The sequence below is a fragment of the Bos mutus genome, chromosome 10 (assembly GCF_027580195.1).
Source record: "Bos mutus isolate GX-2022 chromosome 10, NWIPB_WYAK_1.1, whole genome shotgun sequence".
NCBI classification, from domain to species: Eukaryota; Metazoa; Chordata; class Mammalia; order Artiodactyla; family Bovidae; genus Bos; species Bos mutus.
In genome coordinates, this window is record NC_091626.1 from 10,550,756 (window position 1) to 10,566,496 (window position 15,741).

Genomic DNA, 15,741 nt, shown 5'->3' on the forward strand with positions numbered 1-15,741 from the left:
GCAAAGCACTGAGAAAGTGCTAAGGGAATATGCTGCTGCTGCTGCTGCTGCTGCTACTAAGTCGCTTCAGTCAGTCCAACTCTGTGCGACCCCATAGACTGCAGCCCACCAGGCTCCCCCATCCCTGGGATTCTCCAGGCAAGAACACTGGAGTGGGTTGCCATTTCCTTCTCCAATGCATGAAAGTGAAAAGTGAAAGTGAAGTCGCTCAGTCATGTCCGACTCTTCTCGACCCCATGCACTGTAGCCTACCAGGCTCCTCCGTCCGTGGGATTTTCCAGGCAAGAGTACTGGAGTGGGCTGTCTTTGCCTTCTCTGAAGGGAATATGAATGAGGCAGATAACTTCCAGTCATGGTGAAGATGGAGGACTAGAGGGAGTCAGGTGCATTTGAGCTGTATCTTGGCTTTCGATTTGTAGCAGTGATGGAGCAGGAAGGAGAGGGATGGAAAAGAGAACACTCTGCACAGAAAGAAAAGGATGAGAGAGGCTGGAGAAAGTTAGAGAGGCATGAAAACCGGTTGTTAAAACAGGTTGTCCAGCTTGGCAGTGATCAGCAGAATGGAAGGTGGCTAGAAGGTTAGGCCAGTCCTGGGATAAGTTACACATTAATTGGGAACCACTAGGGAGCTAGTGAAGGATTCCATTGGCTCGCTTGTGTGTTGCACTGAGAAGGCAGTCGTTTGATCAGAACAGTCGTGTAGACATCTCAAGCTGTCCGCCCAGAAAACCTGCACAGGAAAAGACCCTGAACAGGAAGATGAGTCAGGAATCTGGCAGAGAAACCCAGAGATGGAACAGCGTAGAGACAGAAATGTGTTTGAAGACCTGCAGCCTTTCGTTCTAATCAGATGGGTTCTTGGTGCTCATCCTGAGAGAGAAGCAGGTTGAAATCACCAGGTCAACTTGTTTCCGTGAGAAACAAGCAGAACGGAATGTGCCTTAGCTGAAGAAGCAGAGCTGTCCCCAGTGACAAGAAGCAGAGCTGTCCCCAGTGACGGCTGTTTTCCTAAGTGCAGTGCTCCCTGGGGTGCTGAGGGGCAGGGGTGGGATGGAGCCGAAAGAAGACTGCTCCTTCCAGCTCCCGGGCCTGACTTTTCATTCCTTCTGGAGGCAAAGTGATGTCCTGCTGGCTGACTAGGATTCTCCCCTCAGTTCTGCTCCCCTGTGTGTGTATGTGTGGCAGGGAGCGGGCTAAGATTGGGTGAGGTGAACAGTGGTAAGGGGGACAGAGAGAGAAGATGGGAACTGGGTCTGTTCTCTCACTTCTGACGGTGCTGCTTCTGAAGAAGCTCAGGGAGCGTCCCAGGCCGCGGACTCCTGGCTTGTTGAGTCTGCTTCTAGGCTCAGTATGACTGGTGGGGAAATGTGTTTTCTGAGCAGGTGCCTGTTGACCCTCTGGGTAATGTTACAGCTCTGAAGCTAAAATAAGTATAGAAGCACTGAAGTAAGGAACTTGCAATAAAAAAGAAAAATGAAAGCCATAAGCAAAATGAGAATTATTGGATCAAGTGTGAAGCGTAGTAAATGTCGAAGCCCTTGATAATTTTTCTGCTAACAGACCTTGCGAAGATGGAAGTTTCCATAATTCTTTTCCTTTTTTTTTCTCCCCTCTTGCTCTTGTCGCAAGATCTGGGAGCGGGAGGAACCTATTTCAGTGTTGCAGTGCAATGCAAAGCAAGGCAGAAGTGTGGAATGCCCTTAAATGACAGCGTGAACACAATAGCAGGTTTGGCTGTCTGCAGTAGATGTTAAATTGCCACTTGCTAAACTTTTCAATTTATATGTGAAGAGCTTTCAATGCAGTCATCTAATTATTCATTGAAATTTCATATTCACAACATTTAATGAGCACCTGTTAGGTGGAAATTACTCCATTAGGTAGTATTTATAAAACTAAACTTAGCGATTCAGTTATGAAAATAAATCATGACCCACATGGCCTGGAAGGCCTGCTAAAAGCCGGCAAGAGGTCCACTAAAATATGTCTCCTTTGAATTCCACCAGAAATCTCAGCTGGGGGAGAAAAACCACGACTATTTGTTTTAAGCTTCTCTATGTATCCTCTTAAACTGTTAATATGAGGAACAGAGGTTGTGGCCGAAAGGAAAATAAGGAGATCCTGAGTGTATGTATGTGTCTGTGACTAGGTTGAGGTCTTGTGGTCTGAGTAGTATTTTCATTGGCCTGTAAAAATGCTGGGGATTTACAAAACTATTTCAAAAGTAAAGGAATGGAGGTTTTAAAATATTGAATTAGTGCATATGTTTGGGCTCAATTTACCCCCTCTTTTGTGTACTTTATGCCTCAAATTTCAAGCCATGCTGTTACTATTATAAATTCTCAACAATATTTTAAAAAAGGGGGTAAAAATACTGTTGTATCCCGTATTTAAAATACCTCAAGAAGTCTACCCACATCTATTTTCTTTCTCCTCATTCCACATTTAAGTCTTACCAATACTTTGCTTCAGGAAGCATAGTGTTGCCCTATAGTCATAGAAAGGCCTTCTAGGCAGTCTGTCCTGCCAGGTCTCACCAATCCTTCTCTCTCAGTAAGCAAGTGGTGGTGGTCCCATGGGCACGAGGGAAGATCTCCTGACTCCTCCTCGTTTCTTTCTATACCACGGACCCAGATGCCAACTGCCAACTCCCACTCCAGCCATGGTCAAATGGAAAAGCAAATCTAGTCAGATTCTAGAAGGGTGGGGAAATCGACCTAGAAAGTCGAATGTATTTGGAGGAAGTCTTCAAAAACACCCTTAAATTTCATAGTGGTGATTATTTTCTCTGGCAATACTGCAGCATAAATGGGTATTCCTATCTGGGCAGCACCAAGTTGGCATTTACACTTCACAGAAGAGGCACCCGAAGAGAGATGGTCTCAGTTGCTTGCTATGAATCATACACATTGATTGTAGCACACTCTGGGTTTACATGTGGAATTCTTTTTTTTTTTTTTTACTTTTTTGAATTATATAAATAATGCATAAGTTTCTTGTATAGAAAGATCAGACAATGAAAATGAAGAAAAAAGAAACATATATCGCCAAGCACCCAGAAATGACCATACAAATATGTTCTTCTAATTTTCTGTATCTGTGTGTATACTATATGTACATACATACATATGTTTTTTTGGAGCGAACCTATATTGACCTCCACATAATACTGAGAATATCTTTTTATGTAAGGCGGTGGCTCTCCTATGGAATCTTTCTTTTGCATCCATGGATACCTTTGGTTTTCTAACTGAGCATTGTTAAAATTTGAAAATAGGTTCTACTGAGGGATAATACAACAGATTACACCTGATTCAACATATGCTTACAAAACCCCATCCAGGCCTAGCATTCTTTAGCCATGGAATAAACCACACTCGGCTTTAAATTCTAGTCCTGTCACTTACTATATCCTTGAGCAAGTTACTTCACTTATCTGAGCTTCACTTTCCTCACCTGTAGTCAATTCCAGTTTCGTAGGGTTGCAATGAATAGAATATAAGTGTTTAAAACAACGAAGGGCAGCCCCATAGTAGTGCTCAGGAAACGTTGGTGAATTAATGAATTCATGCCCTCAGGAGCTTACTCGGATGTGAGTTGACTTTCAATGTGTTCTGCTTGTTCAGTGTGCTCATCATTAACTGAAATTATATTGTTTTCAAATTTACTACTTATCGTCTCTTTTCATGAGCACAAAACATCCCCAGCAACAGTGGGTGGCCAGTGCACACAAAACATTGAACATTTATGGTTCTGACTTGCTTGCATCTTTCTGCTAACCTGGCCTTGTCATTGTCACCTGGAGGCTGTTCGGCACAGAGTCAGCCCCTCTTCGCTTCTCTCGCCATTCATTGGTCCGTGCTTGGTTCCAGCCATCCTCCGTTACCTGAAGAACGACGGGAGGATTCACCTGGTGGTTTTCAACAACCTGCAGCTGGCTGACGGCAGGAGGCACAGGCTGCTGCTGAGACTGACCAACCTCCACCGGGGGGCCGGCTCCGTGGAGCTGTTCCTGGACTGCACCCGCGTGGACTCCATCCACAACCTCCCCAGAGCCTTTTCCGGCCTCGCCCAGAGTCCCGAGGCTGTGGAACTGAGGACTTTCCAGAGGAAGGCACACGTAAGAACCCACAGACCATCTCCACAGTGGAAAGATGGTTTCTGAGAATGCAGATGAGTGGGCTGAGGTCAAGAATGGATCTAATTCTGACTGCATATTAGAATCACTTACTGCATTTAAAAACCAACTGCTAGATGGCCCACAGTCCAGACAAATCAGAGTCTATGGAGGTGGTGCCTAGGCATCAGTCCTTTTAAATATACTGATTCTAATGTAAAGTCAAAATTGATAGCTACTCCTTTAGATAAGTGGAGACTTTGGGCATATAATTATAAAGTAGAAAAGGAATAGCAAAAACTTTTAAACTATCTTAGGGCAGTAAGATGATCTATTTTTAATCTTTCATAAAATTATAATTTTTTAATAGAAGTAAAAAAGAATGATTGAAACTTGCCAAGCACCATGAACAACATTTTCCATAGGTCTTACTACAGCATCCCTAACAAAAAGAACCTTATTGCCAACTTACTTCCATGAGACCTTACATATCACATCACTTCTGTCTTCTGTTTTATGCCATGTTGATGGTATTTTTTACATTATGTCATTGCACCTACTGTAGAAATTGCCACATATATTTCCTGTATAATTTTGCTAAAAAACAAAATATAATTTTGCTATTTATAGGTAATACTCCATTTCCTATAAATAATTAGTATTCTTTGTCTTTTCTAATTATTACTGTAACTGGTTATAGTTTCTGAATTTCATCTGATATGGAAGTCAGTACCAAAATCAATAACCATGTTCATCCACTGTGGCCCATATTGTTGTTGTCTTATTTATCACAATCACAATTTTCCATTTCTGTTTCATTACTTCATTATATGTGCTTTAACTAATTTATATATGCTTGTATAGTGTTGGCCAAAAAGTTGATTTGCGTTTTTCTGCACAATATTATGGGAAAAATCTGAACGAGCTTTTTGGCCAACCCAGTACCAAGGTGTTCTGAGCCCTTTGTACAAAGAAGCAGGTTATGAACAGCAATTTTGGTTATAACTAGGAATGCTGAGAAACTTTAGATACTGATATAAAAACTGTGAATCAGATACTAGAATTTGTGCTTAAAATATAGAGAGCATTTTTAAACAGAAATTTCAAGACTAAAATCTAGGTTTGGAGAGAGAGAAAGATATATATATATATAGTGTAGATTTATAGAAAGAGAAAAAAATTAATGAAGAGATATGCTAAATTTTATTTCTGAATCCCCAAAGTAGCCCAGATAGTCAGAATGACAGTCAGAAATTATGTTTCTATTTCAGAAATTAGTATCCACCACCAAATAAATCAATTTCTAAAATTCCATCAGAAATAGATGGAATTTTTTGGATTTTTTTTTCCCAAAAAATTCTACTTCCTTAGATTGTCAGCAAGGACCACAGTGCTCTATCTTCATATTCATCTTCTCATTTACTCAGTCAGTCAATATGTGCATTCTGGGCATTAGGTATCCCGTAGTTGGCAAAACAGTCATGGCCTCCATAGAGCTTATGGTCTGGTTCCAACACAATATCTGTTACATAAAATGTGTTGCATACATCTTAACTAAATTGAAAAGCAGAGTCCCTCTGAAAATCCTCAGTGCGCTCATGTCTAAAATAAGGATGAAGATCTTACATCAGCAGTTAACATAAACATTTTCTATCATCTGTGTATAAAATAATGGGTACAGGTAAAAGCTACAAAATTAAGGGGTGAGAATATTAACTTGATGACTAACAATGAATGATTGTTATCATCCAGTAATGTGAAAATACATGAAAATGTACAGAAATATACATCATAGACTATACTGTGTATTCTTTCTCATAATCCAAGGAAACCAGAGACTTTGCTAAAACCTGGAGCCAAGACATCCTAAAAATAATAGTGTTTAAAATTCGGATCAATGTCTTATTCATTGCAGTCTAAACTCCATAAACAGACAATTCTTTTAAAGAGGCTCCTACCACAAAAGAACTTGTTTACCATGAAGGAAAAGGGCCTTTTCTTTTCTTTTCTTTTCTTTTCTCCAAGTCACCTTGATGAACTCTCTCATCAAGATCACCCTGGATGCCAGCACTCTCCTAAGCTGCTGGCTGCTTCCGTATTTGCTTCAGTCAGAAGGGCAGGGCTCGCGGGTGTCAGGAAAAAATGCAAACCCACAAAATTATGTAAGATGTCAGAGTCCAAGTATTCAGGCCTACTGTCTTATGAAAATTGTGTGAGTCTGCATGCCCACTGGCTTTTGAATGGCACCAGCAATGTGTGGTATGAATCCAATTTCTTCCAGGACTCTTTGGAAGAGCTGAAGCTGGTGGTGAGAGGCTCGCTGATCCAGGTGGCCAGCCTGCAAGACTGCTTCCTGCAGCAGAGCGAGCCACTGGCCACCACAAACACAGGTGTGTATTCTCAGGCCGTTTGCTCACTTCCATCAATAAACCCCCAGGCCCGTGATGGGCTGGGTCCTATCCCCGAAGGGTGGGCTGTCAGCAGGGCAGTCCTGTAGGGTGTGTCTACAGAAATCAGGCTTTTGTGCCAAAGTCCAGGGCAAGAGGTATCTTCATTGCACTTGTGTCTGTATAACTCATAGGAATTTGGACTAACTAGAGCAGCGGCATCATTATCATTATTTTTTAGGCAAATTAGATGAATTTTACCCCATGTTAAATTCTCATACCCTGAGTTTTTCATCATGATAATTCTCTGGGAAATCATTTGTTTTTGAGTCACTGTAGAAATAGCTGTCACTTTCTGATGCTCCTTTCCTTCCACTGTTCCTACAGGAGACTTTAATCGGCAGTTCTTGGGGCAGATGTCACAACTAAACCAACTACTGGGAGAGGTGAAGGATCTTCTGAGACAGCAGGTAACAAGCTGGGTGGACCATCAGAAAAGCCCTGTAACAGAGATGCTCTCTGTTGGAGCTGATAGAACTGCAGGCCTGCAGAAGCAGGGAAGGGCCTGGAGCCAGACCTCAGGTGGCCCCGTGCAGCCTGCTGCCCTGGGGCTCTGCTGGAAGGGCTCTGAAAATGGGGGGCTGTCCAGGGCTCCAGGCCGAATGGGAGCCACCCAGGGCTGTGTTAACATTCCTTTAGGTTCTGTTTAATAGTTTGCCACTCATGGATTCTTTCATTCCTGGATTATACATCAGGTACTCCTTTTCCATCTTTTTTTTTCCCCCTTCCCATTTCTAAAGGTCAAGGAAACATCATTTTTGCGAAACACCATAGCCGAATGCCAGGCTTGCGGTAAGTGCTTTTCTAGTAACTGGCATGCTTCGGAGTTGGACAAGCAAATGTGGACTGCTGAAGGGCCTGGGTGGGTGAGGCTCCACCGGCTGTGGTTGGTGGAGGTTTGGCACCGAGGTGGAGGGAAGGGAAAAGAAACTCATTGGGGAGCTGAACCACATCCTGTATCAGCTCTATTTTCTTGGTGGTTGAGAAACCTGTGGATGATGGTTTTTGTCTAGGTCCTCTCAGCTTTCAGTCTCCAACCCCCAACACTCTGATGCCTGTGGTACCCGCGGCATCCCCGACACCCCCCGTGCGCCGCTGTGATTCCAACCCATGTTTCCGCGGCGTGCGATGCACCGACACCAGAGATGGCTTTCAGTGCGGACCCTGCCCCGAGGGCTACACAGGAAATGGGATCGTCTGTTCCGATGTCGATGAGGTAAACACTCAACTAGACAGAGGGGGCTCCCTCTGTATCGCGGACAGCCTATGGCTTATGGGAAGAGAAGCCAGGTCGATGACTGAGGGCTGACTTGGGTTGACCTCCAGGCCACATGAAAACGACTCCCTCGGGAATCTTCAGAGACCCATGGGAGGTGGGGAGGCGGAGGCGCGACCTATGGTTGTGGCCACCATCATTGTACCTCCTGTCTGGGCTTCCCACCTCGGTGGTTCGTGTTGCTGCAATGCTGAGATTTCAGCCTTTGACTCTATCGCTGATTCTCATAAGCAGTCTCTGGGACTACTGTGATTTTTTTGTACACTTGTGAATGTGGAAAGGGAACCATCTGGGTAAGGGTATATTTTAGGGGTTGCAATTGATTTCTTCAGGCTTCCTCAGTGGAGGAGTGAGAGGAATCTCAAACCAACAAGACCTTTTGAGGAGGCCCCATAGTCTGTGAGTAACCAAATGTGCCCAGAGACGGAGCCAGAAAGACATGTAGGGAAAATACAGGCTGTTTGGCCAACTGGCAAAGCCTCTGACGGAGATTGTTTCAAGACCATAGTTATCCAATCACTGGTCCAGTCTCAAGGAAGGCAGTGTTCACAGCGGGTGGCAAGGCTGCCCCCAGCATGCGCCTCTGTCCTTCCATCAGGGCAGAGGAGGGCTTCCCTGGTGGCTCAGATGGTAAAGAATCTACCGGCAATGCAGGAGACCGGGATTCAATCCCTGGGTCAGGAAGATCCCCTGGGTAAGGGAATGGCCACCCACTCCAGTATTCTTGCCTGGAGAATCCCATGGACAGAGGAGCCTGGCAGATTATAGTCCATGGGGTCGCAAAGAGTCGGTCACAACTGAGCAACTAACACTTTCACACTTTCAGGCCAGAGGAAGGCTGGAAGAAGCTTAGCTTATGTACATGCATCCTATAGACTCGTGGTAGCCGATTACCTCCCCAGGTAGTAAGCAATTAAGACGATCTCTAGTGATCCCTCCTTTGGAAGAGCATCTGCACGTGTTTCACAGAACTGCATGTGGTTCTTATCTGTGAACTGGAATTTTCCTTCTTTTGAAAGGGCAGGAAGTGGTCATGTTTTTTACATTAGTTGAAGTGGTTTAAAAAAAAAAGAAGAATGAATCTCCTAGACTGTGAGAGCCTTGCAACAGCCATGGGCTTGATAGGGTCCAAAGTCAGGAACAGCCCCTGATGAATCACATCTTACTGAAGAAATGACAGCTGCCCTGGCTTGATCTTCTCAAGGTCTTTTTGAGTAGTTGCTTTAATAATGCCTTTGGACTCAATGGCCACCTGACAAATGGTCCAGGAGCACTGTTCTCTCCCAGACATTTTTAAATTCCAAGTTAGAATATCAGGGAGTTTGCCCTGGAAGGTGGGCTGCTGAACATTAGGACCCTTTCCACTCGGCTGTGCTTCATTCTATATTATAGCAAAGCTCACAACAAGGCATCCTCCAGGCCGTGTGGGTCAGGGATTCTGTGAGTCACTATGAAATTGGAAGCCTTTATTGCCTTTGATCATTTCAGCCCCCCAAAAATGGATAGTTAAGTGATTCCACAAGTTTGTGCAAAGAGATGAACAATGGACATTTGAGCGTGTGTTCTCCCTGTGGCTACAGACTGAATTTTTGTTTCTCTCTAGTGTAAGTACCACCCCTGCTATCCTGGCGTGCGCTGTGTAAACCTGGCTCCTGGCTTCAGATGTGATGCCTGCCCGGTGGGCTTCACGGGGCCCATGATGCAGGGCGTTGGGATCAGTTTCGCCAAGACAAACAAGCAGGTGGGCTGAAGTGGTGGTCTTTTGATCTTTAATCGCCAACAGGAAACCTTTGGTTGGTTCCCGTCTCTTTCCATTCCATAAGGGTGTGTGGAACGTCCTCAGGCACTATGGGCACATTAGCAGGTTTTTCCAACTCATTTCTGAATATACGTGTCCATCAAGGCTGGTGAGGAGCAAGCTAGTCAACTGGGATCATCGAGTATCTTTAGAAAAACAGTGAAGGCAGTAAGACTGGATGTGTGGCTGGATCCAGGCTTATTTTGTTGGTAGCCATTTGAACGATTAGTGACACAAAAACTTAAGAACTGGCGAAACAAATAAAAGCTTTGGAAAATTAGGTCACTTCTATAGAGTCATTGTTGCTGATCAGAAGCTGTTTTAGAGATGAGAAGATTTCAAGAGTAGACGTAATCCCCTGGGGAAAACCCCCTTTCTTCTTATATCAGCTATAAATTGCCATAAAGCTCTTAAGCAGTTTGTGACAGTCTCCATTTATTTCTCGATGTTCTACTATATCCTGGTCATTATTTAACTGACTGACTGTGAAATTCTTTCTGATGTATTCAGCCCTTAAAAATGGTTGGTCTATAAATATATTTTACTACCTTAGGGAAATTATTAGCTTTGAAGAGGACAGAGGTTCATTATTTCCTAGCTGCCTATCAAAGAATTCTAGAGGGCATCATTTTTTAGGCTGGAAAAAGGAACCAAGCTAGACACACAGGGATGGCAAGAAGTCATTAGAGTAATGACCTAAAGCTTTACTTCCTCTTCTGTAAAGACAGAATTGTCAAGACTAAGCCAAAGGAAACAGACAAAAAGAAATAGAAGGTGCCTTATGTAAGCTAGGAAGGAGCCCTTCCAGTGGATTTCCAGTATGGTAGAAGAAACTCAAGTCGAAGGGAGCCAACTTGCTAACATTTAACAACAAATTTTAATGCATGACCAATATCAAAAGAACTATAAGGAAATGTGCAGCTTCTAGGAACAAAGTGGGAACTCAGAGTCAGGGCTGTAGTTGGAAGCTGATGCCACAGCAGCTCATGTGAAATGGAAGATGGGTATAGGCCCTCCAAGTGGGAAACTGGGGTTCATGCACTATGTGGGTATAGCAGATACTGTTGGAAAGACCTAATACCCCTGAAGAAAGCCAGAAGCCTCAGAGAGCTACCCTCCTCATTAAGGAGATGAAAAAACTTTCCTAGCCACCCCCCTGCAAATCAACAGAAAGCTTGATGTCTGTTTTGGGACATGGTTGACAGAAAATCATGGTTCCCTATAGCAAATCAAAGCTCCAAGCTTGTACAACATAAAGTCATGATATCTGAATCTGTGTTACACATAGAATGCAGAAACAAGCCCCAAAATTGACATAAAAATTAGCCTTAAAGCAGTAAAATCCCCAGGGCCCTAGCTGATATCACTTTGTGAAGAGACTCCAAATCTCAGGGCCCGTGGGACACCCTCAAGCAAGGCCACTAAGGATATACTCATAAACAAAAATGTAATTTATATAAAGAAGCTACCCTGAGGAGATATGACAGATATTAAAATGAGTTCAGAAGGAGAAAAAGGAAAAAGTAGATACCATAGTTAAGGGATAGGGCAATGTGGGGAAAAAAATATAGTCAGGTTTGAAAAAATAACTAAGTAAAATTTATTCAGTGAAAAATATAATAACTGACATCAAAAATAAAATAGATGAGCAAAACAGCTAGCAGGGGATTTATTGACTAGAAGGTGTATCTAAGGAAATCATCTGGAATATAGCACAGAGAAAGAAAAATATGGAAAACAGGGATGAGAGGTTAAGAGTCAAAAGAGATTAAGAAAATCCAGTATTTGTGTAAGTGTAGTTACAAAGAATAGAAGGAACAGGAGCAGAGGGGAACTAAGAATTTTTCAGAACTGAGTAAAGATAGGAGTCCTTGGGTAGAAGAAGTGCATGAGTCCCAGGCAGGGTAAAGCAGAACCTTCCTGAAATTGTGGAGCAGATTAATCATGTTAAGTTTCTGAACAACTTTAAATACCAAGGAGTCAGCTATCACTTGGAATTAGGTTGAGCTCAGACCAAAGCAAACACAGGGAGATGGCCAAAACAGTGCTCTGATGACCAGCCACTCTGAAAGTCCATGTTGTCGCTTCAACCAAAGATGTCAGAACAAAGCAAAATGTATTTGCCTGTCTACTTAAACAGTGTGTCTCTTTCAACCCTTCCACACTAGGTCTGCACTGATATTGATGAGTGTCGAAACGGAGCATGTGTTCTTAATTCTATCTGTATTAACACTTTGGTAAGTATGTTTCATGGCTCTTGTTATTGATGACCAGTTATTAAAACAAGTGTGTGTCTATAAATCATAACCCCCAGGCAGTAGAGAACATATGGGCATAATATATTTGATTTGCAAATGAGGATAAAAGTTTGTGCTGAGGGGCTTCCCCGGTGGTCCAGTGGTTAAGACTCGACACTTTCAATGCAGGGGTTACAGGTTCAATCCATGGTTGAGGAACTAAGATCTCACATGCTGTGCAGCATGGCCAAAAAATAAAAAGTTTTGTGCTGAAAAAGTTTTTACTATAAGAGTAATGCATAAGTAATTTTTTCTATAAGAATAACTTTATGATGGAATTCCCTGACAGTCCAGTGGTTAGGAGTCTGTGCTTTCAGCGTTGAGGGCACAGGTTCAGTCCCTGCTCCGGGAACTAAGATCTCACAAGCAAGAGTAGCATGTCCAAAATAATCTTTTTCAAAATGCCAAACTTGTTCTTTACCATCTCTCAAAGTTGCAGTGTTGGGCTTTTGGATGAATGTTTATTTAATAAAATATTATCATTCTTATATTTTTTAAATAGGAAGAGCTTCTTAGTTTTGTATTAATAGTTCAGTATTCCAGAATAGGCATTTTACTGGTGACAATTGCCAAATAGTATTCATTGTTTTTACAGAACTTCTCAAAAGTCATTTGTATTAAATTAAACTGCTTAACACTTAGGGGTCTAAATTTTAACTCTTTGGAAAAGGGCTTTATTTCTGGAAGTTCCTGTTGACTCTTTCAAGGTGGTAGATGTAGCAGAGTAGACTGTCAGGAAAGAACTGGTGGCTCCAGCTACCGCTGCTTCTCGCTTCCCTGGTGGTTCAGCAGTAGAAAAGAATCCACCTGCCAATGAAGGAGATGTGGGTTCAATCCCTGGGTCAGAAGATCCCCTGGAGAAGGAAATAGCAACCCACTCCACATACTCTTGCCTCAGAAATCCCATGGACCGAGGAGCCCAGTGGGCTACAGTCCGTGGGGTCACAAAGAGTAGGATACGACTGAGCAACTAAACAACATCACTGCTTCTCACTTAGTGTGTGTTCCTGGGAAAGGTTTTAATCTCTAGCTTCCTAGTTTCCTTATATGCCAAAGCATTTTATAAATATTGCCATTTACTTTAATCCTTACAACAATCTGTCAATAGGCACTATCATTATTCTCATTTTACAGCTGAAGGAGCTGGGGCCCAGTAAAGTTAAACAATTAGGCGAAGACCACACATCTCGTAAGACGTCCAGTTTGCCTGCAGAACCGTTTTTATTCACGACACTGCCTGCTAATATACTGGGACTTCCTGCTTCTTAGCCTTTTACCAGGAGAAAGCTAGTCTGCAGAAATAGATCTGGGAGACACTGACATGAAGGTGATAACTAAAGCCACCCTGGGAGAAGAAAAGTAGGCAGTGGAATTGTCTAGAAAGTAGAACTCTAGAGAACCTCAAAAATGAACAAGTAGGCGAAGGAAGACGAGCAGAGGAGCAAAGAAAAGCAGAGAACTGACCAAAGGCTATGGTCCAGTGAGGCTAACAGACCAAGAAACATCACTGGAGGGAATTTCCTGGCAGTCCAAGGGTTAGGTCTCTTCCAGGGCCCAGGTTCAATCCCTGGTTAGGGAACTAAGATCCCACAAGCCCTGCGGTGCAAAAAAAAAAAAAAAAAAAGAACTTCCCTGGTGGTTCAGTGGCTAAGACTCCGTGTTCCCAATGCAGAGGGCCTGGGTTCTATATCTGGTCAGAGAACTAGATCCCTCGTGGCACAACTGAAGATCGTGTATGCCACAGCTAAGGCCCCGCACAGCCAAATAAATATATTTTTAAAAATCACTGGAGAGCATCTTTTACGCTTAGTGATTAGGGAGTTGTGAATGACTAAAATCACTGAATTGTATTCTTTACATGGGTGTCTTTCATGGTATGTAAATTCTCTCTCAGTAAAGCTGTCTTTAAAAAAAAAGTTGGGCTTGCCTTGGGAGTGCTATCCCAATGGACCTGACAGCTCATTTGCCAGGCTTCTTCCACACCAGCCCACCTCATCAAAAATCCTCAATGCTAGGCCACCAACAGTTCTCTGTCCATCACTTGATTAAAAAATAAATAAAAAATTTTTTTCTAACTTGCCTTTTAACCCAACCATATCCTTTGTCCCCAGGGTAAATTCTCTCTCTCTACCTCCCAGGACTTCGTTCAGGTTTTCACCCCTTTCCTCCTTGCCCTCCACAGTGGAGCCGGCAAGACCAAGCGGCTCCCCAGCCAGCCTTCTTCTGCCTTTGGTTCTGTTCTCTTATGTCTCTGTGGCCGTCTGTGGCTTCTAGTCTGCTCGTGTCTCCCTCAATATTCACACGATGTTATAAGACACGCACATAACAGAGGCAGGCGTGGGGCTCACTTCGTCCTGGCATCATCAGGTCCATGTACAGACAGACACCGTCATAGGCCCTTTGCTCCCAGGTCCGAGCATCGTCTCGCTCTGCTCCTTGCAGGGATCTTATCGCTGTGGGCCTTGCAAACCAGGGTACATCGGTGATCAGATGAGGGGATGCAAAATGGAAAGAAACTGCAGAGATCCAGAACTGAACCCTTGCAGTGTGAACGCCCAGTGCATCGAAGAGAGGCAGGGGGATGTGACGTGCGTGGTAAGTCATCTGCTGCTTGCTTTGTCGTTTTCTCCCTTCCCTTTGAACCACCACCGCTCTCTGGTTTCTGCTTGCTTCAGAGTAAAAGTACTCAAAAACGAAAGCAATTCCATCAAAATAAACGAAGGATGTGGCTGTAACAGAGGCAGCTGAAGTTTGTGGAGAGCAATCTGAAGTCACCTAACCATCAGCCACCTTTGTACTCTCTTGGCCGTGGGTCAGCACCATTTTCTTGAGCATGCTGGTGGTGGAGCCCCAGCTCCCATACAGCCTCTGTGGGAGGCCCAGGAGGTGAGCCCTAAGGCTCGGGGGAGACGCCTTCCCTCGACTAGTCCCTCGATAAGCTGCTGGTTTACATGATTACACTTCCCTTCCTCATTGTCCTCGCCCTGAGGACGTCCAATTTCCAAGTCTGGCCTAACGCTCCGGGAGATGGTGGCGAGCTGCTGTCAGAAACCCTGGGAGTAAACCCTCCACCTTCCACAGCACCCGCTCTTCTCTGTGCCCGCCTCTGCCAGGCTCAGGAGGAGCTCGGTGGGTGCTCACTCTCCTTCCCGTGCAGCTCCCGGCCCTGGAACTGCCTGGGGAGGGGAGGCTGGAGAAGAGGGCAGGGCACTTCAGCCTCGCGAGGGTCTCCCACCACTCAGGTGTAGAGTGGGCCCTTGGTGAGGAATGGAGCTTGTTACTGCCATCTGCCCCCAAACCCCAGCCCCGGAGTCCTGGGGCAGGAGTGGGGGCTTCTAGACAGGGCTAAATAATCCGTCTTCAGCTGTTCAATTCCTGCTTCCTCCCCGGGGAGCCAGGCCCCTTAGAGTCTGGTGTAGCAGTCAGCCTGAGCAGCAGGATAGATTCTGGGAGACTTCTCCCTTCTTCATACCTCAGACTTCTTTACCTTTTTGTTCTCAAAATTTTCTACTATGAGCATATGGCTTTCAAATAGGAAGAATGAGGAGAATCAAAACCAAGGTAAAGAAATAACTATAATACCATCCCCTCTCTCCAGTGGTACAAGTAATTTGTACAAGGTACTGACAAGGGAACGAGCTGGGTTGAAGGGGGAGAAAAAAACCAACAATTTCTTTAATTCCTATCAATGGGGCTTGTTTATTCCCATTGAGAGGCAAGCATATATCTATGTTTAAATCCTCATCTTTTGTGAACAAATTAACGACTCCCCTGGGATGGTGGGTGATGGGGCTCTTAATGTGTTT

The 15,741-nt window shown here is 44.0% G+C and overlaps 1 protein-coding gene across 1 annotated transcript in view; it reads left to right on the forward strand.

Moving 5' to 3' along the window:
* THBS4 (thrombospondin 4) overlaps positions 1-15,741 on the forward strand; it is a 54,075-nt gene that overhangs the window by 22,385 nt on the left and 15,949 nt on the right. Inside the window, exons 3-10 of the mRNA XM_070377272.1 lie at positions 3,873-4,120; positions 6,399-6,507; positions 6,892-6,974; positions 7,305-7,356; positions 7,578-7,780; positions 9,444-9,581; positions 11,807-11,875; positions 14,378-14,530. Coding sequence (XP_070233373.1) covers positions 3,873-4,120; positions 6,399-6,507; positions 6,892-6,974; positions 7,305-7,356; positions 7,578-7,780; positions 9,444-9,581; positions 11,807-11,875; positions 14,378-14,530 — 1,055 coding nt within the window. The remainder of the gene's footprint in view (positions 1-3,872; positions 4,121-6,398; positions 6,508-6,891; positions 6,975-7,304; positions 7,357-7,577; positions 7,781-9,443; positions 9,582-11,806; positions 11,876-14,377; positions 14,531-15,741) is intronic.